Genomic DNA, 26040 nt, shown 5'->3' on the forward strand with positions numbered 1-26040 from the left:
GGACCCCCATATCCCCCCGCCCCTCCCCAATGGGTCCCCCCGACCCCCCCAAATCCCCTCCTATGACTCCAACATCCTCCCCGTGGCCTCACGTGTCTGTGACCCCCCCAAATCCTGTGCCTCTGTCCCCAAACGTTGTGCGTGTCCCCCCCCTAAAGCTGTGTGTCCCCCCCAGAGGCGCGGGGGCTGGCGGCCCTGCTGGGCTGCCGCCACTTGGAGACCTCGGCCGCCCTCCGCCACGGCACCCGGGAGCTCTTCCAGGCCGTCGTGCGCCAGGCCCGGCTCCACCGCCGCCGCCTGCGCGACCCCCCCGGCCCGGAGGAGGAGGAGGAGGAGGAGGAAGATGAGGATGGGGACGAAGAGGGCGCCCGTCCCCGCCACCGCCGCCGCCGCAGCCTCACCGGCCGCGCCAAGCGCTTCTTCGCCGGCCTCGTGCCCTTGGCCCGCCAACGCTCCAAGTCCTGCAGCGACCTGGCCGCCCTCTGAGAGCGCGCTGGCCCTTTAAGGGCAGTACTACCCCTTTCGGAGCGGCATTACCCCCTTAAGAATGGCATTACCCCCTTAAGAATGACATTGCCCCTTTAAGAGCAGCGTTACCCCCTTAAGAATGGCATTACCCCTTTAAGAGCAGCGTTGCCCCTTTAAGAGCATGCACCCCCACCCCCCGAGATGGCGTTGCCCCTTTAAGAGCGGCATCGCCCCTTTAAAAACCCACCTGTCGCTTTCAAAGCCCGCCTGGCCCCGCCCCCTGCGGGAAGCCACGCCCCCCCGGCAGAGAGCCCCGCCCACCCCCCACTGCTTTAAAGGCGCAGCGTCTCCTGATTCCCCTTTAAAAGCCTCAGAGGGGGCGGAGCCTCGATCGAAAGGACACGCCCCCTCACAGGCCACGCCCCCCCCGAGACACACCCCTCCTTTACGCCCGCGCAAGCCACGCCCCTTTCACTCTCCCGCCCCTCCCCCCACCGGCAGCTGAATGTCGCACCGCCCCTTTAAGAGGGCGGGACCCGCATGCCCCTCCCCCTTTGCTTCGTTGGCCCCGCCCCCTCACCCCCCACGCGGGGGGCGTGGCCTCCCGATTAAAGCCCCGTTCACGAGCGAGTGCGGCTTTGTTAAGGGCGGGGGAGGGGCGGAGGGCGTTTCGGGGCCGTTTTTGTGGAGTTTTTTTTATTTCCGATAAAGAAACAAAAAACGGGAAAAAAAAAATCAAAACAAAAAAAAAAACAAAACGGAAAAACAAAAAGAAGAAACGAAAAAAACCCAAAATAATAACCCAACGCGGCGGTGGCGGGAAAGGGGGGGGGGGGGAGGGGGCGGGGCCGCCGCTGGCCACGCCCCTCCCTTGCCCCGCCCGGCCCCGCCCCCCTTTGCCCCGCCAGGGGGCGGAGTCAGCGTGGGCGGAGGGGGGGCGGGGCCGGGCGGAGGGGGGGTGGCCCCCCCCGGGTGGGGGGCGGGGCCGTGTTACCTGCAGGAGGGGGGAACCGGTTAGGCCACGCCCCCAACCCTCAAGCCACGCCCACCGAGCTGAACCGCACCGTGTGGGGTGGGCGCCGCCTCCGGGCCCCGCCCCCCTACCTGCGAAGCCACGCCCACCCTGTGGGATGCTCCAGGCTCCACCTCTTCTCGCAGGCCACGCCCATACCATAAAGCCACGCCCCCACCCCAAGCCACGCCCCATTCCCATAGCAGTAAGCTGCATGATAGCGCCCTCCCCTTTGCCAGACCACGCCCCCAACGCCGAAGCCACGCCCCCCACAGCTATTCCCCCTTTTCCGGCCCCACCCTTTTCCCAGACCACGCCCCCCGCCAAAGCCACGCCCCCCTCCCCTCTCCCATAGCACTGAGCTGCGGGATGGGCCCTGCCATAGCCCCTCCCACTTTGCTCCCCGGCCACGCCCCTTTCCCAGACCACGCCCCCCCGCCAAAGCCACGCCCCCCCTCCCCTCTCCCATAGCACTGAGCTGCGGGATGGGGGCCCCCCCACAGCCCTTTGCCCCCCCCCCCATCCGTCCCCGCCCCTTTCCCAGACCCCGGCCCCGCCCGGCCCCGCCCGGCCCCGCCCGCTCACATGGTCTGGGGGGTGAAGAGCCCCGAGAGCTGCAGGCACTGGGAGGCCAGCGTCTGGGAGGCCAGGTTCAGCGCCGGGCTCAGCGCTGGGGGGCAGAGAAGGGGACGTGGGGGGCCGCCCCACGGCGCGGGGGGGACCCCAGACCCACACATACACCCCCCCCCCCCCCCGGCCCCACAGCCACCCCCAAAGCCCCCAAACACCTTCCCCTGACCCCCAGGGACCCCCCAGACCCCCCTCAGCCCCCCAAGAGACCCCCCTCAGGGGCCCCCTCAGCCCCACAGGGACTCCCAAGGACCCCACAACCCCCCCCACCCCTCCATGGACCCCCCAAACCCCCCTGGGACCCCCCCCAGCCCCTCAAGGACCCCACACCCCCCCCCCCCAGGGACCCCCCAGGACCCCCCATACCCCCCTCAGGGGCCCCCTCAGCCCCACAGGGACTCCCAAGGACCCCACAACCCCCCCCACCCCCCCATGGACCCCCCAAACCCCTTCAGGGATCCCCAGAGACCCCCCAAACCCTCCCAGGGACCCCCCCAAACCCCTCAAAGACCACCCAACCCCCCCCCCAGCCCCACAGGGACCCCCAAAAACCCCCCAACCTCCCCCAGAGACCCCCAAGGACCCCTCAACCCCCCTTAAAGACCCACAGGGACCCCCCCGGACCCCCTACCGGTGAGGGCGGCGGGGTTGAGGGCCCCCAGGGGGAGCGCCCCGTTGAGCTGGAGGGCGGCCTGGGCCGTGCTGGGCAGCTGCAGCCCCGAACCTGGGGGGCGGAGGGGAGAAGGGTACGTAAAGGCGGGGGGGACACACGCCGTGGGGCAGAGCCGGCCACGGGGCCCCCGCAACACCCACACCACCCCCAGACCCATAACCACCTCCCAAAGACCCCCCCAGACCCGTAACTACCTCCCAAAGCCCCCCCAGATGCCTCCTAAAGCCCCTCCGACCCCATAAGCGCCTCCCAAAGCCCCCCCAGGTGCCTCCTAAAGCGCCCCCACCCCCGCCCTCACCTTCGGCCAGCTTGGCCATGAGCTGGAGACGGCCGGTGGCCCCCACCAGCTCGACGTCCTCGCTGCCCTCGGGGAAGGTGATGTCGGTGGTGCCGTCCAGGCGCTCGGTCACCTGCCCCACGCGCATGGGGCGGCCGGCCAGCTCGAAGCCGTTGAGTTGCTCCAGCGCCCGCCGGGCGCACTCGGCCTCCGCGAACTGGTGGTGGTGGTGGTGGTGGTGGTGGGGAGGGAAAGATGGGACAGATGGGGGGTCACGGGCGTGGTGGCGGCGCTGGGGACACGCTGGGGACACGCTGGGGACACGAGGGGCTCACCGTGATGAAGCCGTAGCCCTTGGACTGGCCGGTGTCAGGGTCCCGCATCAGGACGATGCTGTCGATCTGAGGGGGTGGGGGGGAAACGTGGTCAGGGTGGGGACCAAAATGGGTCTCGGTGGCCCTCGTGGGTGGCCCCAACGGCGTCGCTGTGGCCCCGTGTCACCCAACCCTGTCCCTGTGACCCACCTGTGTCCCTCAAGCCCAACCCCGTGACCCAGCGGTGTCCGAATGTCCACCCAAACCTCTCCCCATGCCCAAACCGTGTCCCACAACCCCATCCCAATGAGCCAACCCCGTCCCCACCTCCACCCAAACCTCTCCCCATGACCAAACCGTGTCCCCACGTCCACCCAAACCTCCCCCCATGAGCCAACCCCGTCCCCACCTCCACCCAAACCTCTCCCCATGCCCAAACCGTGTCCCCATGTCCACCCAAACCTCTCCCCATGAGCCAATCACATCCCCACCTCCACCCAAACCTCTCCCCATCACCCAACCACGTCCCCATCTTCACATCACCCAACCAAGACCCCACCTCCACCCAAACCTCTCCCCATGCCCAAACCGTGTCCCACAACCCCATCCCAATGAGCCAACCCCGTCCCCACCTCCACCCAAACCTCTCCCCATGACCAAACCGTGTCCCCATGTCCACCCAAACCTCTCCCCATCACCCAACCAAGACCCCCAACCCCATCTCCATGACCCACCTTCATCCCCATGACCCAACTGAGCCCCCCAAACCCATCCCCATGACCCAACCGTGTCCCCATGTCCACCCAAACCCATCCCCATGACCCAAACCCATCCCCATGACCCAAACCAATCCCCATGACCCAACCCTGTCCCCATGTCCACCCAAACCTGTCCCCATCACCCAACCAGGACCCCCAAGCCCATCCCCATGACCCAACCGAGCCCCCCAAGCCCATCCCCACACCCCAGCTCCACCCCCACGCCCCACCAGCCGCCGTTTCTCGCCCCACCCTGCCCGGCCTCACCTTGCCGAAGGGCTCGAAGATGCCGCGCAGCATCTCCTTGGTGATGTTGCAGTGGAGAGAGCCCACGTAGAGGCGCATGGGGCCCCCGCTGCCCTTCTGCAGGTTGTTGGCCATGGCCGCCAGCCGGTTCTTCTCCGCCTGGGGTGGGAGGGAGGACCCGGAGGGGTGAGGGGGGGTCCCTCGGCCCCACAGAGCCCCCACTTCTCTGTGGGGCACTCCCAACCCTCTGGTGGTCCCCCCACAGGAACCTCAGCTCTCCAGGAGTCGACCAGAAACGTGTCCCACAAGAACAGCCCAACGGCAGCACTGAACCCCACAAGAGCCCCCAAAATCCCACAAGAACCACCCAAACCCCATAAGAACCTCCCCAATCCCACAACAGCCCCCCCAAACCCACAAGAATCCCCCCAAAACCCACAAGAACCTCCCAAAACCCCACAAAAACTCTCCAAACCACACAAGATCCCCCTCAATCCCTCAAGAACCTCCCCAAATCCCACAAAAACCCCCCAAAACCTCTCCAAATCCCACAAGAACCTCCTCAAATCCGCAAGAACCCCCAAAGCCCACAAGAGCCCCACCAAAACCCCACCAAGAGCCCTCCCAAACCCACGAGAACTTCCCCAAAAGCCACAAGAACATCCCCCAAAACCCACAAGAGCCTCCCCCAAACCCACAAGAACACCCAAACCCCACAAGAACCTCCCAAAACAACCCCTAAAAACACCATAAGAGCCCCCAAACCCCAAAAGAACCTCCTCCCAACCCACAAAAGCCCCACAAGAACCTCCCCAAAACCAACAAGAGCCTCCCCAAATCCCACAAGAACGTCCCCAAACCCAAGAACCTCCCCAAAACCAACAAGAACCTCCCAAAACCCCACAAGAACCTCCCCTAAACCAACAAGAACCTCCCAAAACCCCACAAAAACCTCTCCAAACCCAAGAACCTCCCCAAAACCAACAAGAACCTCCCCAAACCCCACAAGAACCTCCCCAAACCCCACAAGAACCTCCCCAAACCCACGGCATCCCCTTGGAGACCTTCCCATCCCCTCGAAGACCCCTCCCAAACCCCACGGCACCACCTCTCAGCCCCACGTTACCCCCCAAAACCCCACGGTGGTCCCACCTGGGAGGCCTGGACGATGATGGGGACGCCGAGGAGACGCTGGCCGGTCAGGCCGATGGCCAAGGGCACCGACTGGATCTCACAGAACTCCACGTAGGCGATGCCCTTGGAGCGCCGCGAGTTGCGGTCCGAGATGATGCGCACGTCCCGCACCTGCAGGGGAGGACACAGAGATGGTGGTGGCACCACGGAGAAGGACACGGGATGGGTGGTGGGACCACAGAGGTGGTGGTGACACCGTGGAGATGATGGCGGCACCAAGAAGAGCGACGGAAAATGACTGGTGGCACCACAGAAATGACAGCAGCACCATAGAGATGGTGACGGAAGCACAAAGGTGGTGGTGACATCGTGGAAAGGGACATGAGACAATCGATGGCACCACAGAGATGGTGGTGGAACCACTGAGACGGACGTAGCACCACAAAGGTGGTGGTGGCGGCTTCATCAAGACCTCATAGAAAGGGCCGTAACATGAATGGGGGCACCAGAGAGTTGGTGGTGGCACCACAAGGGTGATAGGGCCGCCATAAAAGCTCCGGTGGCACCATGAAGGTGGTGCCACCATGAAGGTGATGGGGCCACCACAGAAGCTCTGTTGACATCGTGAACGTGATGGTAGAAGTGTGAAGGTGATTAAACCACCACAAAAGCTCTGGTGACACCATGAAGATGATGGAGGCACCATGAAGGTGACAAGGCCGCCATACCGCCATAGAAGCTCTGGTGCCACCCTGAAGGTGATGGGGCCACCACAAATCCTCTGGTGGCACCACGAAGATGATGACGCCACCATGAAAGTGATGGGGCACCATAGAAACTCTGGTGCCACCATGAAGCTGATGGGGCCACCACAAAAGCTCTGGTGGCACCACGAAGATGATGGTGCCCCCGTAAAGCTGATGGGGCCACCGCAAAAGCTCTGGTGACGTCATTTATGATGGTGGCACCACGAAGCTGACAGTGGCACCATGAAGGTGATGGACCGCTGTAGAAGCTCTGGTGCCACTGTGAAGCTGATGGGACCGCCATAAAAGCTCTGGTGACACCACAAACACGATGATAGAACCACGAAGGTGACGGGGCCACCACAAAAGCTCTGGTGGATACACGAAGACGACGGTGGAACCGTAAAGGTGGTGTCACCACCGCAAAAGCTCCGGTGACGCCGTTAAGATGATGGTGGCACCGTGAAGGTGACGGGGCCACCGGAGGAGCTCTGGGGCCACCGCGTGCGTCCCTCACCTTGCCCACGGCGGAGAAGAAGTCCTCCAGGTCGCGGGGGCGGATGCGGGCGGCCAGCTGCATGCAGAAGACGGTGCGGGCGTCCCGCTCCTCGGGGCTCAGGCTGCCCAGGGGCTCCCTGGGGACGACGGGGAGGGGGCGATGATGTCACCTGCGTCACCGCCCCGCGGTGGCCCCGTGTCCCCGTGTCCCCCACTCACCGCACGGGGCTCTTCTCCCGGTACAGAGGGCTCTTGCTGTGGCCGAAGCGGCGCCTGCAGGGGAGGAGAGGGGCGTTTTGGGGGGGTTTGGGGCGATTTGGGGGGATTTAGGGGTGTTTTGGGGGGGAATTGGGGGATTTTCAGGGGGATTTGGGGGGTCTTCTGGGGGCATTTGGGGATTTGGGGGGGGATTTAGGGATTTGGGGGGGGAATTTGTGAGGAGGGATTTGTGGGGGGATCTGGCGATTATGGGGGGGATTCGGGGAGTGTTTTGGGGGGATTTGGGGGGATTCAGGGGTGTTTTGGGGGGATTCGGGGGATTTGGGGTTTGATTCGGGGGTGTTTTGGGGGATTTGGGCGGGATTCGGGAGTGTTTCGGAGGGATTTGGGGAGGATTTGAGGAGGGATTCAGGGTGTTTCGGGATTTGGGGATTTTTGGGGGGATTCGGGGGATTTTGGGGGGATTCAGGGGTGTTTTGGGGGGATTTGGGGTGGATTCAGGGGTGCTTTGGGGGGGGTGAGAGGATTTAGGGAAAAAATTGGGGGTGTCTGGGGGGAATTTAGGGGAATTTGTGTCCCTTTGGGAGGATTTAGGGGGAACTTGGGGAGCTTTGCGGGATTTAGGGAGCTTTGGGGGGAATTTTAGGGGGTTGGGGGAGTTCAAGGGGCTTTGGGGGCAATTGTATGGGGATTTGGGGGATTTAGGAGAGCTTTGCCTGATTTTGGGGCAATTTAGAGAGATTTAAGGGCAATTTGGGGTGTTTTAGGAGATTCTGGATGGATTGGGGGGGCATTGGAGAGATTTTAGGGCGCTTTGGGTGACTTAACGGGTGTTTGAAGAGTATTTAGGAATATTTCGGGGAGTTTGGGGGGATTTGGGGGCAATTTAGAGAGAATTGAGAGGGATTTGGGGGGGCTCTGGGGGATTATTGAGGGATTTAGTGGGGACTTGGGGGGATTTAATGTTATTTTGAGAGATTTGGGGAGAGATTGGGGAGAGATTGGGGGGGCTTAGGGGGGATTTTGGGATGTTTTGGGGCATTTCAGTGGGATTTCGGGGAGCTCTGGGTGATTTGGGGGTATTTTTGGGGGATTTAGAGAAAAATTTGGGGGCTTTTGGAGGCATTTTGGAGGGATTTAAGGGAGCTTTAGGGGATTTGGGGGGGTTATGGGGAATGTGGTAGGGATTTAGAGAGATTTGGGGGGACTTTGCGGTCTTTGGGGAGATTTTGAGGACGCACAGGTGATTTTGGGAGGATTTAAGACAATTTGGAAGTGACCCAGTGGAATTTGGGGAGATTTTGAACGGATTTAGTGGTAAATCTGTGGGAATTTAGAGAAACAAGGCATTTTGGGGGGACTTTGGGGGGGATTTTGGGGTGGTTCAGGGGCGTTAAGAGCAGCTCTGGATGATTTTTGTGGGGATTTAGGGCAATTTGTGAGACTCAGAAGAATTTTGAGGGGATGTTAAATAGATTTGAGTGGATCAGGAGAATTTTGGGGGAGAAAATTTTCGCTTTTGGAGCGATTTGGGGGCACGTCGGGGGGAATCTGGGGGGATTTTAGGGAAACGGGGGGGAGGATTTTGGGGGTAAAACGGTACCGGGCTCTCTCTTCCCGCCGGCGTTCCCGGCTGCGGCTGCGACTTCCCCGCCGGCGCTCCCGGCTGCGGCTGCGGTGACGGCTGCGGCGATCCCGGCTGCGGCTGCGGCGACGGCGATCCCTGTCCCGGTCCCGGCTCCGGCTGCGTCACGACACGCACAGAGTCACCCCAAAATCTCCCGAAATCCCCTTAAATTCCCCCAGCGCGTCATCACCCCACCTGTGTCTGTGGTCACGGCTCCGGCTCCGGCTCCGGCTCCTCTTCTTCCTGCTGCTGTAACGGGGGCAGACGGGGTGAAAACCCCCCAAATCCCCCCCCTCCCAACCCCCGCTCACCCCTAAATCCCCCTAAATCCCTCCCAAATCCTTTAAACCCCCCCCAAACCCCCTCAACATCCCAAATCCCTCCATATCTCGCTTCACCCCCCCCCCAGCCCTTAACCCGCCCGCTCCAAAATCCCTAAATTCTCTTTGTTCGCCCCCAAATCCCCCCCAAGACGCTCTCCCGCCCCTCCTCGGATCTCCTGAGCCCCCCCAAACCCCCCCATGGTCCCCCCTAACCTGCTCCCGCTGCTGCTCCCGCTCTCCTTCTTGGCCTCTTTGCTCGTCTCCTCCGCCGGCTGCTGAAAGGACACGCAGGCACACGCACCAAGAATGGTGAGAGCCCCCCGAAAAACGACCCCCCCCCCCCAAAAAATGACCCCACACCCCAAAAAACGACCCCCAACCTCACCTGAGCCGCGGGGGTCTCCGTCTGCACCTTGGAGGGGCCGGGCTGCGCCTGGAAGGAGAGGGGAGACGCGTCAGAACCCCCAAATCCCCCCCAAAATAACCCAGACTCACCGAGGGGACCCCCAAACCGCCCCCCCCCGAGGGGTGACCCCAGACCAACCCGACCCCAAAATGGCACTTTTGGCCCTAAAAGCCCCTTTAGATGATTCACAGCTCCTTTAGGTGACTGCAAAATCCCTTTAATTGGCCCCGAAACTCCTTTAGGTGACCCCAAAGCTCACTTTAAGGGCTCCCAAACCCCCTTTAGATGACACCAGAATGGCTCTGAGTGATCTCAAACCCCTTTAAATGACACCAAAACCACTTTGAAAGACCTCAAACCACTTCAGGTAACCCCAAAACCACTTTGCCTACCCTCAACGTCTCTTTAAGGGACCCCAAAACTCACTTCAGGAGCCCCCAAAGCCCCTTTAGGTCACCCCAAATCACTTCAGGCCACCCCACACCCACTTTAAGTGGCCCCTAAAGCCCTTTTAGGTGACCCCAACCTCCTTTTGGTCACCCTAAACCCCTTTCAGATAAAGCTCCCCCTCAAAGCTCCTTTTCAAAAACCAAGCCCCCGTTAAACGATCCCCAAACCCCTTTAACTCAACCCTCATCCTCTTCAAATATTCGCAAACTCCCTTTAGGTCACCCCAACCCCCTTCAGAAAGCCCCAATCCCCCTCTAGATCACCCCAAATCCCCTTCAGATGACCTCAAATCCCCTTAAAATTACTTCAGTCCCTTCTGGGTATCCCCCATCCTTTAGGTGACCCCAAACCCCCTTCAGACGTCCCCAACCCCCCTTTAGTTGATGTCAAATTCCCTCTGGATGACCCCAAACCCCCTTCAGATGTCCCCACACCCCATCTCGGTGACCCCAAACCCCTTTTAGATTACCTCAAACCCACTTCAGCTGTCCCAAACCCCCTTTTAAATCACCTCAACCCCCTCTGGATGACCCCAAACCCACTTCAGATGTCTCCAAACCCCCTTTAGGTGACCCCAAACCCCCTCTGGATGACCCCAGACCTCCTCTGGATGACTCCAAACCCCCTTCAGATGTCCCCAAATCCCATCTGTGTGACCCCAAATCCCTTTTACATGACCTCAAACCCACTTCAGATGTCTCCAAACCCCCTTTAGGTGACCCCAAACCCCCTCTGGATGACCCCAGACCTCCTCTGGATGACTCCAAACCCCCTTCAGATGTCCCCAAATCCCATCTGTGTGACCCCAAATCCCTTTTACGTGACCTCAAACCCACTTCAGATGTCTCCAAACCCCCTTTAGGTGACCCCAAACCCCCTCTGGATGACCCCAGACCTCCTCTGGACTCCAAACCCCCTTCAGATGTCCCCAAATCCCATCTGTGTGACCCCAAATCCCTTTTACATGACCTCAAACCCACTTCAGATGTCTCCAAAGCCCCTTTAGGTGACCCCAGACCTCCTCTGGATGTCCCCAAAGCCCCTTTAGGTGGCACCACCCCCCCTCCACCCACCTCCTCCTTCTTGTAGGGCGCCTCCAGCATGGCCTCGATGACGATGTCGAAGTCGTCCGACGTCATGGCGTCCGTCTGCGCCGCCGGGCGGACATGTGACACATGTGACAACACAGACCGGACACCCCCACGCGTGTGCGCGTGTGCCCCATGTCCCCAACACCCCCCTCCCCTTACCCACAATGCCCCGGGGGTGCGTTCCCCCCCTTCCTCCCCCCTCCCAGAGCCTCACCGGGTCCTGCAGCGGGTTCGAGCCCCCCGCCTCCATCGTGGGCCGGCCCCCGGGCGCTCGCGGGCTCTTCCTGGAAGGGCGATGAGGTCACGGGCTGAGCAATGAGGTCATCCGCCCAGCGGTGAGGTCATCGGCCCAGCGGTGAGGTCACACACTCCCCCCCCCACACACCCCCCAAAACCCATTCACTGCCCCCCCAGCGTGGGAAACACACACGCTAAGCCCCGCCCCCTCCCCTTAAGACACGCCCCCCACTGAGCAAGCCACGCCCCTCCCCGGGGAAGAAACAACGCACCGCCCCAATAGCCGCCAGGCCACGCCTCCTCGCTGCCAGGCCACGCCCCCTCGCGGCGGGACTCGCGCATGCGCACTGCCCGCTACCCCCCCCCCAGCTCGCTCAGTCGCCGCCGCCCCCCCCCCCCCGGTCCGCGCCGCTCCCCCCCCTCCTCCGCCTCCGCGGTGATGACGCCATCACCGTTCGGTGTGACGTGTCGTCGTCGCCCCCCCATCGTCCGGCGCTTACCGGCCCCCCTGGGCTGGCGGCGGCGGCGGCGGCGGCCCGGACGCGGCGTTAAGATGGCGGCGGCCTCCAGAACCTTCCCCCCCCCCGCCGGCCCTCCCTCCCCGACCCTGCGCATGCGCGGCCTTCGCCACGCCCGCCGCGCCCGCCTTCTATTGGCTGAAGGCGCCGAGCGGGGCGGGCAAAGGCGCTGATTGGCCCCAGGCGAGGAGAGGCGGTGGGATTGGTCGCGAGGGGGGAGGACGAGCGGCGCTGCTGATTGGCGGGTGGGCGGGGGCCGAGCGCGCTTACCTCTCCCCGGTTGGCCGCGCCCCTTGCGCCGTCGCCGTGGAAACGCGCTGGCACCGCCCACCCCTCCCTCCCCTCCCTGCGCGGTCGCCGTGGAAACGCGGCCTAGTCGGCCCGGGCGAAGCCTGCGCTAAGATGGCGGCTGGGTTTAAGGGGTAGAAAACGACCATCTTCCTGCTCCCCCCGTACCCCAAACGGGCTATAGGGACCCCCGCCGTGAGGGGGGGTGCGGGGGAGCGGGGTGTGTGTGCAAATTACACCCCAAACCCCCTCACAAAGGGGGTGAAGCCATCAAGGGGAGAGGGCCAAGATGGCGGCCCTCACCCCCCCCCCCCCCCCCAACATGGCGGCCGCGGTATTTCCCCCCCATCCTCTTCTGCCCCCTCAAAAATGGCTGCCTGGAGGCCGAGGAGTGTTTTTATTACGGTTTTTATTTTTTTTTTTTTATTTCTCGGGAAACGGCGTCGCCCCTCAGAGGCCGATGGTGTAGGAGCGGCCGGTGGGGTTGTGGAGAGCGGAGCAGGCCGGGGCGGTCACCGCCCACTCGTACCACACCTTCTTGGGGGTGGCGCAGCGCCAGAAGGCCACCGACACCTCCTCCCCCGCCCGCACCGCCAGCGGTTGCTGTAAAAAGGGGGGATGGGGAAGGAAATGTGAGCGAGATGGCTGCCGGGACCACGACACCACACGTTCTGCCAAGAGCAAGGTGGCCGACCTCCCAGCAAGACCAAGATGGCCGCCCCGAGATGACCCAAGCCCAAGATGACCACCCAGAGGTGACCCAAGCTCAAAACGGCCACCCTCCTACCAACCCACGGTGGCCAACGTCAACTCAAGGCAAAGACGGCCAACGTCTACCCAAAACTAAGAGGGCCACCCTCCTGCCAGGCCCAAGATGGCCGCCCCGAGATGACCCCAGCCCAAGACGGCCACCCTGAGATGACCCCAGCCCAAGACGGCCACTCTCCTGCCAACCCACGGTGACCAACGTCTCCCCAAAGCCAAGATGGCCAATGTCTACCCAAAACTAAGATGGCCACCCTCCTGCCAGGCCCAAGATGGCCACCCTGAGATGACCCAAGCCCAAGATGGCCGCTCTCCTGTCAACCCACAGTGGCCAACCTCAACTCAAGCCCAAAACGGCCACCCCGAGATGACCCAAGCAAGCCCAAGATAGCCACGCTCCATCCAAACCCAAGATGGCCGCCCTCCCGCCACGCCCAAGATGGCCACCACGGGCCACACCTTGATGGGGAAGAAGATGGGGAACCAGGAGAACATCCCCGGTGAGTGCGTCTCCGGGCGGATACCTGCCGGGTAACGACCCTCGTGACCTCTGACCCCACCCCCAGGCCCCACCCCTTCACCTTCCGGCCCGCCCTGATTGGCCGAGCCATGTCCTCTGACCTCGTGCTTCACCCCAGATCCCCCACCCCCACCCTGTTGACCCACAGAGCCGCCCAAGCCCCACCCACTGTTGACATCATCGACCCACCGGTCTTCCCATTGGCCCCCCAGCCCCGCCTACCTGACCCTTGGCCACACCCCTTTGCCCCAGACCCCACCCACATGACCCCACTGACCCCCAAGCTCCGCCCACCCACCAATGTTGATGTCAACCCAACGCCATTGACCTCAACCCAATGCCGTTGACACCCACTGCCCTCATGGCTCCACCCCATTGCCCTCCAGCCCCACCCACTTTACCCAAGCCACACCCATTGACCCCAGACCCCGCCCACATGACCCCAAACCCCACCCAAACCCCCCAACACCAACATCAACCCAACGCCATTGATGTCAACCCAACGCCGTTGGCATCGACCCCTCCCCGCCCTCATAGCTCCGCCCCATCGCCCCGCCCATTGGCCAGGTTGAACCCCCCCTGCCATTGGCTGGCCCCGCCCCCTCGCGGCCACGCCCTTACTGAGGGTGATGTCACCGTAGAGGGTGGTCTCGAAGTAGCCGGCGAAGCCGTGCAGGACCGTGTTGACCCCCACCCGGAAGCAGAGGCGGCGGTAGCGGCTGTTGTCATGGGCGGGGTCTGGGTGGGGCAGAGAGGTGTGGTCAGCCCCGCCCACCCCTGACATCACTCCCCTCGCTGGTGACATCACTCCTAGTGACATCACCGCGCTGTTGACGTCAAGGAGAACCACCGAGGAGGGGATGGGGGAGATGAGGCCCCAACGCAGGGTGGTTCCTCAAGCCCCGCCCCACCGAGGGTGTGGCTGAGGGCGTGGCTGATTACATCAGCAGGCTGGGCGGGGTCTTACCGGGGTTGGGGTGCTGGAAGGAGAAGCAGGGCTGGGGCGGGGCCAACTGGTGGAAGTTGTGGAGCCGCACCACGTAGGGCATCTCGAACTGCGCCTGCGGGGGGGCGCCCTCAGACCACGCCCCGGCCCCGCCCCACCACTGACCCCGCCCCACAACCACCCTTAGATGCCCCATGGCCACCCCAAGACCCCCAACCTGCCCCACAGCCACCCCAAGATGCCCCATGGCCACCCAAGATGCCCCATGGCCATCTTGAGACCTCCAACCTGCCCCATGGCCACCCCAAGATGCCCCATGGCCACCCCAAGATGCCCCATGGCCATCTTGAGACCTCCAACCTGCCCCACGGCCACCCCAAGATGCCCCATGGCCACCCCAAGATGCCCCATGGCCATCTTGAGACCTCCAACCTGCCCCACGGCCACCCCAAGATGCCCCACGGCCACCCCAAGACCCCCAACTTGTCCCAAACCCCCCCGAGATGCCCCACAGCCACCCCAAGACTCCCCAAAATACCCCACGGCCACCCCACAACTTGCCCCACGGCCACCCCAAGACCCTCAAGATGCCCCACAGGTATCTCAAGACCTCCAACCTGCCCCACAGCCCCCCCAAGACCCCCAGGTTGCCCCCCAAGTGCGCACCTCGGGGTCGCGGTCGCGCTCGCGGCAGGCGCGCACCTCGTTGTAGAGTTTGGAGGAGGAGATGGGCGCCAGGAAGGAGGTGTAGCTGCAGGGGATGCTCACCCCGTCCGCTGTGGGGCAGATCCGTCAGCCCCACGGTGCCCCAAATCCCCACCCCACAGCCCCACAGCCCCCCAAATCCCCATCCCAAGATCTCAAATCCCCAGCCCAGCCCCACGGCCCCCCAAATCCCCAGCCCCATAGCCCCAAATCTCAGCCCCGCAGCCCCCCAAATCCCCATCCCAGCCCCACATCACCCCAAATCCCCATCCCAGCCCCACAGCCCCCCAAATCCCCAGCCCAGGATCTCAAATCTCCACCTCAGCCCCACAACCCCTCAAATCTCACCCATGTAAGCCCCTAAATCCCCCATCCCAGCCCCGCAGCCCCCCAAATCCCCATCCCAGCCCCACATCACCCCAAATCTCAGCCCCACAGCTCCCCAAATCCCCATCCCAGCCCCACATCACCCCAAATCTCAGCCCCGCAGCCCCCCAAATCCCCATCCCAGCCCCACATCACCCCAAATCTCAGCCCCGCAGCCCCCCCAAATCCCCATCCCAGCCCCACAGCCCCCCCAAATCCCAGCCCCACAGCCCCAAACCCCCACCCTTGAGGCAGTGCTGGGCCCCGTCGAGGCACTCGGGGGAGAGCTCGTTGTCGGCGAAGGACCCCAACAGCTCCGAGACCACCAGGTCGGCCCCCTCGGGCGCCCGCCACTCCCGCATGTCCCGCGGGACCACCGTCACCTGCGCCCCCCACTCCTCGTACTGCCAACTCTCCAGCCTGGGGCGGGGGGACACGGGGGGCGGCCCTCAGTGGGGCTGGGGGGGGGGACCTATAGACGCGGCGCCGTGGCGGCGCTGCGAAATGGGGGCGTACGGAGCCCGTAGGGGGGGGTGGGAGAGGAAAAAAGAGGAGTTTGGGGGTGTTATGGGGTGCTACGGGGCAGCCAGGGGCCGTGGCGTCCCCATAGCGGTGGGAATTAGGGGATTATGGGGTCTATAGGGGGGCTGGGGGAGGAAAGAGGGGGTTTTGGGGGTGCTATGGGGTGCTATAAAGGATCTATAGGACAATTAACACTCAACTGAGCATATTATGAAGGATCTATAGAGCAATTAATAAGTAATTAAAGGGTTTATGGGGTACTATGGGGCATCTGTAGTGCAATTAACCCACAATTAAAGTAGTTCCAGAGTACTATAGGCCCTGTACAGAGCAATTACTACGTAATTAAAAACATTACGTGACGCTGGAAAACATCTATAGGGCACTCAGCACATAAATAAAGAAGTTATGGGGGGCTATAGGGCAGCGGGAGCCTGAGAGGAAGCGCTATGGGGTGCCGTGGGGCCGCTCCTGTCACGACAGCGCTGGTGCTCAGGGTATTCTCGGGGCTTCCGCGTTTTGGGGGGGGGTTATAGACCTCCATAAGTGGGTTTGGGGGGCGGGTTATGGGTCTGGGGGGGTGGTTGTGGGTCTGCAGAGGGCTGGTTATGGGTCTGCGGGGCAAATATAGGACTATGGGGGGTAGTTATGGGGCTGGGGGGGTTGAGGGGCTGGAAGTGGGGGGGATTTAAGGGGTTAGGGGGCAGCTATGGGGCCGGGCCGTGGGGCGACTCACGTGACGACGGCGTTGGGGTTCTTCTCCACGGCGTAGACGCGGACGCGCCGCGCCGCCTGCCGCGCCGCCCGCAGCGCCGCGTTCACCAGCGGCCCCCGGCCCGCCCCCAGCACCATCACCACCCTGCGGGGGGCACGCGCCGGGGTCAGGGGGGGGCTGCCCCACAGATAGGGGGCAGCCCCACGGCGCCGAGGGACCGCCGGCAGCGGGTTCCCGCAAGGAACCAGGGGGGGGTTATGAGTGCTGTAGAAGGGGCTGTGGGGGGTCTATAGGGCGCCCTATAGGGTTCATGGGGCACCCTATAGGGCAGTGGGGCGCCCCATAGGACCATGGGGGGGCTGTGGGGTGCCCCATAGGGCCATGGGGGGGCCCATAGCACCGCAGGGGACACTCACTGGACGTTGGTGTCCTTCTCCTCCTCGGGGACGCGGTCCAGCAGGCACTTATAGATGGCCTGGAGGAGGCGGGGAAATGGTAATGAGGGGGTGGAGTCAGGCAGCAACCCCACCCTCGGCCCCGCCCCCTCACCTCCCCCGCCCAGGCCCCGCCCACCTGTTGGTATTGGGAGTATTTGATTGGGTCCTTCTCGAACACCTCGTAGGTCTGTGACTCCAAGTTGTCCATTAAGGGCTGGCAGGGGGGCGTGGCCAGTGAGGGACACGCCCACACACTCCCCTAGGCCACACCCCCTTGCAAACAACCCCCATTGATAGGCTGCCTTGGCCCCGCCCCCTCAGTGTGGCTCCTCCCTTTCCTCTTAGCCACACCCCCATGGATCTATACCCACATGGTGCCCCCGCCCCCTCCCTGTGACCGCACCCCCTCCCTGAAGCCACGCCCCCTCAGTGACCACACCCCCTCCCCAAAGCCACGCCCCCTCCCTCTCCTCCAGCACACCCACTGCTCACCCTGTCCCCACCCCCTGGGGTGATGCCACGCCTCCTCCAGGGGAAACCCCGCCCCCATTGAAGCCCCGCCCACCCAGGAAGCCCCGCCCACCTGGAGGGGGGACTGCAGGTAGTCCTCGTAGCCACGGGCAAAGAGCTCGTAGGCGGAAGGGGGGGGCCGGTGCTGGCCCAGGTGCTCCAGGTACTGCAGGTACGCCCCCAGCGGCTTCCCCCCGTGCCGTGGGGCGCCCCACACCACCACCTGCACCTCCAGCTGGGGGGGAAACGGGGGGTCAGGGACCCCAAAACAACCCCACGACCCCCCCACCACCACCCCATGGGGGGGAACGTGGGGTCAGGGACCCCAAAACCACCCCAGGACCCCCCCACACCACCCCATGGGAGGGAAACGGGGGGTCAGGGACCCCCAAACCCCCCCCAACCCCCCCCGAGACCCTTCCCCAGCCCATCACAGCCTCTCAGCCCCCCAAATCCCCCCCACCTCCAACTGGGGGTGGGGTCAGAGCCCCCAACACCCCCCAACCCACAGCTGTGGGGGAATAGGGACCTTCGGGACCCCTGCAACCCCCTCAGCCCCATCCCCACCCCCCCCCAACCCCCCTCCCCAGCGCCCCCCAACCTTGAGGAGGCGGAAGACGAGGCGCTGGTGGAGGCGGGAGAGGACCGGGAAGCCCTTCTTGTTGGTGAGGAAGACGCTGGTGGGGAGGATGGCCGCCTTCACCGGCTCCCCCAGCCACCGGTCGATGGCCGCCCCCGACGGCAGGTCTGCCCCCACCTCCAGGGCTGCCGGAAGGGGGGGGGGAAACGGGGCGGGCTCAGTGCCAGGCCACGCCCACCAAGGGGCCTGGCCACACCCCCTTAAGGCCTGGCCCCTCCTCCCCCACTGTCACTCCCTATGCAGGGCTATAGGCACCGCCCCCTTAGTGTCTGGCCCCACCCACACCTCCACAGTCACACCCACAAGGGTACAGCCCCACCCCCTTGTCCTCTGGCCCCTCCCCTACCCCTGCGGCTCCACCCACAAGGCCATAGCCCCACCCCTTTAGCGCTGGCCCCACCCACACCTCCCTAACCACCCCATGCCCTGGCCCCGCCTCCTTTAAGCCAAGCCCCACCCCTCTGGCCACCCCCACACCCTAAAAGCCACGCCCACTGTGCTCTGGCTCCACCCCCTTCCCTCCTCCGCCCCTCCCCTTGGCTCAACCACCCCTGGCCCCGCCTCCTGGCCCGTGGCCCCGCCCCCCCGGCCCAGGCCCCGCCCACTCACCCACTCCCACTCTTTTGTTGTAGTCGCAGAGAGTGCGGAAGTTGTGCCACCTTTGGGGGGGGACACACACACACGCGGGGGTCACCCCAAATCCCCCCAAATCCACCCAAAATCCCCCCCCAAAAGCCCCAAATGCAACCCCCCCCCCAAAAAAACTCAAATTACCCCCCAAAACAGCTAAATGCCACCCAAACCCACCAAATACCCCCCCAAAAACCCAAATTACCCCCCAGGACCCCCCCATATCCCAATTCCCCTCCAAAATACCCCAAATTACCCCCCAGCCCCCCCCTATATCCCAATTTCTCCCCAAAATAACCCAAATTACCCCCCCGTGACCCCAAATAACCCCCACAGGACCCCCCAAAACCCCAAATCCCCCCCCAAGATCCCCAATAAACCCCCCGAAAACCCCAAATAATCCCCCCAACCCCCCCCCCCCGTACCCAATATCCCCCTCAAATAACCCCCCAAAGCCCCCAATTCCCCCCCGGACCCCCCCAAATCCCCCCCCTCACCAGAGCCAGGTCTTCTCCTCGGCCGCCCCCTCGGTCCCCCCCTCGGGCGCCGCCTCGTTGCCGATGAGGTCATCGCGCACGTCCTCGGGCGCCAGCAGGGGCACCCGCACCCAGAACTGACACCAGTCCCTCCCAGTAAGCACCACTGCCTCCTGGGCGCCCCCTGGGGGGGCTTCCCAGTAACCCTTCCCCCCCCCCCCCCCCCCCCAGTAACCCCCCTGGGGCCTTCCAGTAACTTCTCGCCTCCCCCAGTGCCTCCCAGTAACCCTTCAGGACCTCCCAGTGCCTCCCGGCATCTCCCAGTAACCCCCAGGGACCACCCAATAACTCCTCATTGCGCCCCAGTGGTTCCCAGTAACCCCCTACTGCTTCCCAGTAACCCGTCAGCCCCCCAGTGCCTCCCAGTAACCCCTCACCCCCCCCCAGTACCTCCCAGTAGCCCCCTAGGGCCTCCCAGTAACCCCTTGCCCCCCCCAGTGCCTCCCAATAACTTCCTGGGGCCTCCCAGTAACTTCTTAACCTATCCAGTGCCTCCCAGTGCCCCAATCCCCCCCCCCAGTGCTCCCAGTCTCTCCCAGTGCCCCCAGTCCCCCTCCCAGTGCCCCAAATTCCCCACCAGTTCCTCCCAATGCCCCCAATCCCCCTCCCAGTACCCCCCAGTGCCCCAATCCCCCTCCCAACGCGTCCCAGTGCCCCAAATTCCCCCCCCAGTACCCTCAATCCCCCTCCCAGTGCCCTCAATTCCCCACCAGTTCCTCCCAGTGCCCCCAATCCCCCTCCCAGTATCCCCCAGGGCCCCCAATCCCCCTCCCAGTGCTCCCAGTTTGCCTCCCAGTGCCCCCAGTCCCCCTCCCAACACCTCCCAGTGCCCCAAATCCCCCCCCCCCCCCAGTACCCTCATTCCCCCTCCCAGTGCCTTCAATTCCCCACCAGTTCCTCCCAGTGCCCCCAACCCCCCTCCCAGTTCCTCCCAGTGCTCCCAACCCCCCTCCCAGTGCCCCCCAGTGCCCCCACCATGGCGCTGTGGTGGCCGGTGTGGAGGTGGGCGCAGAGCACCCGGGCCAGGTTGGGGTTCTCCGCCTGGCTGAGGGGCAGCAGGAACGCGGGGAGCCCCAGGTACGCCCCGAAATTCAGCTCCTGCAGCATCGCCTGGGGAGGGGGGGGAGGGGCATTTAGGGGCTCAGGGGGGGTCCCCCAAACCTCTCTGCCCCCTCCAAATCCCCCCCCCCCTAAAAAACTCACGGCCTCCGAGTTCCTGCGGACGTGCTCCAGGGGGGAGTCGGGGCGGATCCAGGGCGAGAGCTTCCCCACGATGAGGGTGTTCCAGTCTGGGGGGGCCCAGCGGGGTTAGGGGGGGCCCCGCGGCACTGGGGGGGGTCACTGTCACCCCTTAGGGGACCCCACACCCATTTGGGGGGGTCCTAAAGCGCTATAGGGGGTGCCAGGAGACCCCATGGCCCTTCGGGGGGCTCGCAGGGTGTTATAGGGGGTCCCAGAGTGCCCTATGGCGCTATAGGGGATCCTGGGAGGCCCCGTGGCCCTTTGGGGGGGTCCCAGAGTGCCCTATGGCGCTATAGGGGATCCTGAGAGACCCCATGGCCCTTTGGGGGGGTCCCAGAGTGCCCTATGGTGCTATAGGGGGTCCTGAGAGACCCCATGGCCCTTTCGGGGGGTCCCAGAGTGCCCTATGGCGCTATAGGGGATCCTGGGAGGCCCCGTGGCCCTTTGGGGGGGTCCCAAAATACCATATAGAGATCCCAGAATGTGCTAAAGTGCCACGGGGGGCTCCCAGGGCGCTATAGGGGACCCCAAGAGACGCCACCACTCTCTGGGGGAATCCCGGGATGCTATAGGGGGGGGCCAGGGTCCCCTATGGTGCTATAGGGGGTCCCAGGAGGCCCCATAGGCCTTTGGGGGAATCCGAGGGTGCCATAGGGGGTCCCAGGTGGCCCTATGGCGCTATATGGGGCATCACAGAGCGCTATAGGGGGTCCCAGGGCGCTATAGGGGGGGTCCCGCGAGGCCATAGGCGCTATAGGGGGGGGTCCCGCGAGGCCATAGGCGCTATAGGGGATCCCCCCGCCCCCGGGGTGTTTTCCCGCGCCTCACCCCGTCCGGAGAGCAGCAGATCGGATCGCGTCTGCGGCCCGGGCCGCCCCCGCGCCGGTTCCAGGGCGAACTCCCGCCGGTGCCGGGGGTGGAAGAGGGGGAGGCAGAGGAAGTCGAACCTACGGGGGGGGTGTTAGAGGTCAGAGAAAGGGCCGGGGGGGGGGGGGGTCACCGCAGAGGCGAAGCCGAGGGCCCCCCCGCAGCCTCACCCTTGCCGGGCCACCGCCCCGAGCGCTCCCGCCACCTCCGGGACGCAGCTGAGGTCGCGGCCGCTGGAGACCCGCGCAGCACCCGCCGCCCCCGGCCCCGCCGCCGCCATGACTGCCGCGCGCGCCGCCGCGCCCCGCCCGCGCCCGCCCTTCCGCCAATCGCCGCCCGCGCCCCCGCGCCGCGACCCACCAATCGCTGCGCCCCAGCCGGCCAGCCAATCGGAGGCGCCGCCGCGCTGGACTCCGCCTCCGCAAACCGCCCCCCCCCACCACCACGTGCGGCGGACGGCCTATCGCGGCGCCTCAGCGGGCAGCCAATCGGCGGCGCCGTCCCGCCCCCCCCGCCTGTCAATCACCCTGGCTCCTCCCGCGCCACACTGCATGCCCACCCCCGCCTGTCAATCACTCCCACGCTTGGCTCCGCCCCCTCCGTGATCACGCTGAGCAAGGGGGCGTGGTCACGGGGTGAAGACACGCCCCCTCCCCTTTCGCCAGCGACTAAGGGGGCGGGAGCGAGTAGCTGAGGACACGCCCCCCCGCAGAACAAGGGGGCGTGGCCAACGAGGCGGAGCCACGCCCCCTCCCATTCTCCACAGTGGAATAAGGTGCTGAGACCACGCCCGCTCCCTCCCACACATTGGGGGCGTGGCCTGCGAGGCGAGACCACGCCCCCTTCCCCTACTCCCACACAGGGGGAGCCCCACGCTATGGGGGCGTGGTCAGTGCGATGAAGCCACGCCCCCATACAGCAGGGGGTGTGGCTAAAGTGAAACCACGCCCCTATGCTCTAAGGGGGTGTGGCCACGATGCTGAGACCACACCCCCCTCCCTCCCAAAAGGCTGCCATCCCCCCCAAAATAAGTGGGCGGAGCCAGTGTAAGCGCCTTTATTGGTGCGATGATGATGTCACGGGCGACGTCACGGGCGACGCCGAGGGGCTGTGGGGGCGGAGCTGGCGCAGGGCCCAGCGGCGGTGGGCGAGGCGGTGCCGCAGGCGGCCATATTCCCCCGCCAGCTCGGCGAGGGCGGGGCCGCAGCTCTCGAAGGCCGCCAGCCCCGCCCGCGCAAGCTCCGCCTCCTGCTCCGCCCGCCGCACCGCCGCCCCCAGCTCCGCCCTGGGGGGGGGAGGGGAAACGACACACAATGACACACACATCACAATATGGGTGGGGCCATAGGGAGGGGGGCGGGGCAAAAGGGAGGGGAGGGGCGTGGCAGGGCGTGGCGGCCACACCCACCTGATGTGCCGGTGCGCCTCCAGCTTGTCGGGGGGGTACGTGTCCAGCAGCAGCGTCAGCTCCTCCATCCTGTTAACGAGGGGGGGGGGGGGGTTAACAAGGCGCCCCGCCCCAGCCCCACCCCGCCCCACCGAGGCCCCGCCCCACCGGGCCGCCACCCACCGGGTTTTGAGCAGCATGGCGGTGCCTTTGGCCTCCAGGTACGCCGCGCGCCGCCCCGCCGCCGCCGCCAACGCCGCCCCCGCCCCCGCCAGCCGCCCCAGCAGCGCCCCACAGCGCCCCAGCGCCTGCGGGGGGGACACGGGGGGGGGCGGGGTCACCGCCGCCCCCAAAATGCCCCCTCCCCACCCCCAAATCCCCCCCAGAACCCCCCAAATCCCCCCTTGGCACCCCCAAATCCCCCCACAACCCCTCAAATCCCCCCCAGAACCCCTCAAATCCCCCCTTTGCACCCCCAAATCCCCCCCAGAACCCCCAAATCCCCCCCAGGACCCCCTAAATCCCCCCTTTGCACTCTCAAATCCCCCCCAGAAACCCCTAAATCCCCCCTTTACACCCCCAAATCCCCCCAGAAACCCCAAATCCCCCTTTGCACCCCCAAATCCCCCCCAGAACCCCCTAAATCCCCCCTTTGCACCCCCTAATCCCCCCCAGAACCCCCCAAATCCCCCCCAGAACCCCCCAAATCCCCCCTTTGCACCCCCAAATCCCCCCCAGAACCCCTCAAATCCCCCCCAGATCCCCCTAAATCCCCTCTTTGCACCCCCAAATCCCCCCAGAAACCCCAAATCCCCCTTTACACCCCCAAATCCCCCCCAGATCCCCCTAAATCCCCCCTTTGCACCCCCAAATCCCCCCAGAACCCCTCAAATCCCCCCCAGATCCCCCTAAATCCCCCCTTTGCACCCCCAAATCCCCCCAGAAACCCCAAATCCCCCCCAGATCCCCCTAAATCCCCCCTTTGCACCCCCAAATCCCCCCAGAACCCCTCAAATCCCCCCCAGATCCCCCTAAATCCCCCCTTTGCACCCCCAAATCCCCCCCAGAAACCCCTAAATCCCCCTTTGCACCCTCAAATCCCCCCCCGAAACCCCAAATCCCCCCCAGATCCCCCCTTTGCACCCCCAAATCCCCCCCAGGACCCCCTAAATCCCCCCTTTGCACCCCCAAATCCCCCCCAGATCCCCCTAAATCCCCCTTTGCACCCCCAAATCCCCCCTAGGACCCCCTAAATCCCCCCTTTGCACCCCCAAATCCCCCCCAGAACCCCTCAAATCCCCCCCAGGACCCCCTAAATCCCCCCTCCCCCCCCCCCGTACCTGGTGGCAGTCGCGCCGGTCCCTCTCCAGCAGCTGCCGGAGGTGCCATTGCCGCCCCCGAGCCCGGCACAGCCGCCGCTGTTCTGCCCCCAACGCCTCGGCCACCCCCCCTCGCTGCCCGGGGGGGTTTTGGGGGGCCCCCCCCGCGGTGGTAACTGGTTAATTCCTCCACTTTCTCAGCCAAACGGCGCTCCAGCTCGGGCAGAAGTCGCGCGCGGAGCGGCGTCCGGTCCTGGGAAAGGGGGGGAGCGATGGATACCTGGGACCCCTGGGGGGGTTGGGGGGCGCTGGGGGAGACCTGGGGGGGGCGTCTGGAGGGGATTTGGGGTTTTTTTTGGGGTGCTGGTGGGGGTCATTGTGCACCTGGGGGGGATTTGGGGGCGTCTTGAGGGGGTTTCCGGGTGCTGGGAGGGCACTGGGGGGGGTGTGGGGGGCACGTGCAGGAAGTTTGGGGGTTTCCGGGGGGGTTGGGAGGTGCTGGGGGAGGTCTGGGGGGCACTTGGGGGTGTCTGGAGGGGGTTTGGGGGTACTGGGAGGGCGCTTGGGGGTGTTTGGGGGCTTGGGGAAGGTTTGGGGGGGTGTCTGGGGGGCGCTGGGGGGGATATGGGGGCGTCTGGGGGAGGTTTCGGGGGGCTCTGGGGGGGATATGGGGGTGTCTGGGGGAGGTTTGGGGGGCGCTGGGGGGATATGGGGGCGTCTGGGGGGGGATATGGGGGGTGCTGGGGGGGATATGGAGGTGTCTGGGGGAGGTTTGGGGGGCGCTGGGGGAGGTTTGGGGGCGCTGGGGGGATATGGGGGCGTCTGGGGGGGGATATGGGGGGCGCTGGGGGGGATATGGGGGTGTCTGGGGGAGGTTTGGGGGGCGCTGGGGGAGGTTTGGGGGTGCTGGGGGGGATATGGGGGTGTCTGGGGGAGGTTTGGGGGGCGCTGGGGGAGGTTTGGGGGCGCTGGGGGGGATATGGGGGTGTCTGGGGGAGGTTTGGGGGGCGCTGGGGGAGGTTTGGGGGCGCTGGGGGGGATATGGGGGTGTCTGGGGGAGGTTTGGGGGGCGCTGGGGGGGATATGGGGGTGTCTGGGGGAGGTTTGGGGGCGCTGGGGGGGATATGGGGGTGTCTGGGGGGGGATATGGGGGGCGCTGGGGGGGATATGGGGGCATCTGGGGGAGGTTTGGGGGGTGCTGGGGGAGGTTCGGGGGCGTTGGGGGGGATATGGAGGTGTCTGGGGGAGGTTTGGGGGCGCTGGGGGGATACGGGGGCGTCTGGGGGGCTGTGGGGGTCTCACCTTGTTGGGGGGCAGCAGTGGGGCGAAGGCGGGGGCCCCGTGGCGCACCTCGGCCAAGGCCAAGGCTTGCTCCAGCGCCTGCAGGAGCTGTGGGGAGGGCGTCAGGCGTCCCGGCGCGCTCTGGGGCAGCCCCCTCCCCCCAAAACCCCATGGGGGGACCCCTTCCCCGCACGCCGTGGGGCGGGGGGACGGCGCCTCGGACTCACGGGGGGCTCCAGGCGCTGGGGGTCCCGCAGCAGCTCCTGCAGCCCCCGCCGCAGGGTCTCCCAGCGCAGCCAGGCCCCTCGCCGCAGCGCCAGCTCCGCCTCCGCCTGCCGGGGCCCCCCCGGGAAAAGTCAGTGGCCCCCCGCGGCCACCAAATCCCCCTTGTGGCCACCAAGTGCCCCCCAAGTCCCCCCATGTGTGCCCCCAACCTCCTTCCATCGCCCCCCTGTGCCCCTCCATTCCTCCTTATCCCTTAAAATCTCCCCCCCCCCCGGGTCCCCCCCACTCCCAGCGGCCCCTCCTGCCCCCAAGCGTCCCCCCAGTGTCCCCAAATCCCCCTCCTGCCCCCCAACCCCCCCATCCCCCCCCTCCCAGTGCCCCCCCCATTCCCCCCAACCCCCCCATCCCCCCCACTCCCAGTGCCCCCCCCATTCCCCCCAAATCCCCCCACCCCCCAAATCCCCCCACCCCCCGCAGTGTTCCCCCCCCCCCCCCCCACCTCCTGCAGACCC

The 26040-nt window shown here is 65.2% G+C and overlaps 2 protein-coding genes across 10 annotated transcripts; both read right to left on the reverse strand.

The window, feature by feature from the left end:
- Positions 1 to 1133: 1133 nt before the first annotated feature.
- On the reverse strand, positions 1134 to 11689 carry RBM23 (RNA binding motif protein 23; the record flags this gene model as incomplete). Of its 6 annotated transcripts, none has more annotated exons than XM_082500575.1 (16): positions 11610 to 11689; positions 11087 to 11156; positions 10855 to 10929; positions 9311 to 9358; positions 9139 to 9197; positions 8798 to 8848; positions 8579 to 8719; positions 6976 to 7029; positions 6776 to 6893; positions 5531 to 5683; positions 4400 to 4537; positions 3396 to 3461; positions 3082 to 3277; positions 2742 to 2834; positions 2066 to 2150; positions 1134 to 1462 (listed from the first exon to the last, which is right to left on the reverse strand). In XM_082500575.1, exons 2-16 carry the CDS (start codon positions 11120 to 11122, stop codon positions 1459 to 1461), a joined length of 1317 nt encoding a protein of 438 aa, XP_082356701.1. In that variant the 5' UTR covers positions 11123 to 11156; positions 11610 to 11689. The 6 variants fall into 6 exon arrangements, with proteins under 6 accessions (XP_082356701.1, XP_082356699.1, XP_082356700.1 ...); XM_082500573.1 differs by having other exon boundaries at positions 8798 to 8851; XM_082500574.1 differs by having other exon boundaries at positions 9139 to 9200.
- A 625-nt stretch (positions 11690 to 12314) lies between these two features.
- Positions 12315 to 25649, reverse strand: PRMT5 (protein arginine methyltransferase 5; the record flags this gene model as incomplete). 4 transcript variants are annotated; one of them, XM_082500567.1, is made up of 20 exons in its annotated part: positions 12315 to 12518; positions 13140 to 13204; positions 13822 to 13938; positions 14168 to 14261; positions 14813 to 14922; positions 15462 to 15637; positions 16476 to 16598; positions 16871 to 16929; positions 17028 to 17105; positions 17475 to 17636; positions 18003 to 18166; positions 18651 to 18700; positions 19169 to 19284; positions 20183 to 20496; positions 21278 to 21396; positions 22725 to 22793; positions 22887 to 23011; positions 24044 to 24275; positions 25325 to 25411; positions 25531 to 25649. In XM_082500567.1, 17 exons carry the CDS (start codon positions 22901 to 22903, stop codon positions 12366 to 12368), a joined length of 1986 nt encoding a protein of 661 aa, XP_082356693.1. In that variant the 3' UTR covers positions 12315 to 12365. The 4 variants fall into 4 exon arrangements, with proteins under 4 accessions (XP_082356693.1, XP_082356695.1, XP_082356692.1 ...); XM_082500569.1 differs by lacking the exons at positions 22725 to 22793; positions 22887 to 23011; positions 24044 to 24275; positions 25325 to 25411; positions 25531 to 25649 and adding an exon at positions 21487 to 21611 and having other exon boundaries at positions 20183 to 20317; positions 20411 to 20496; XM_082500566.1 differs by lacking the exons at positions 22725 to 22793; positions 22887 to 23011; positions 24044 to 24275; positions 25325 to 25411; positions 25531 to 25649 and adding an exon at positions 21487 to 21596.
- Positions 25650 to 26040: the final 391 nt, after the last annotated feature.

The sequence above is a fragment of the Vanellus vanellus genome (assembly GCF_965231255.1).
Source record: "Vanellus vanellus genome assembly, contig: HAP1_SCAFFOLD_1858, whole genome shotgun sequence".
Lineage (NCBI taxonomy): Eukaryota > Metazoa > Chordata > Aves > Charadriiformes > Charadriidae > Vanellus > Vanellus vanellus.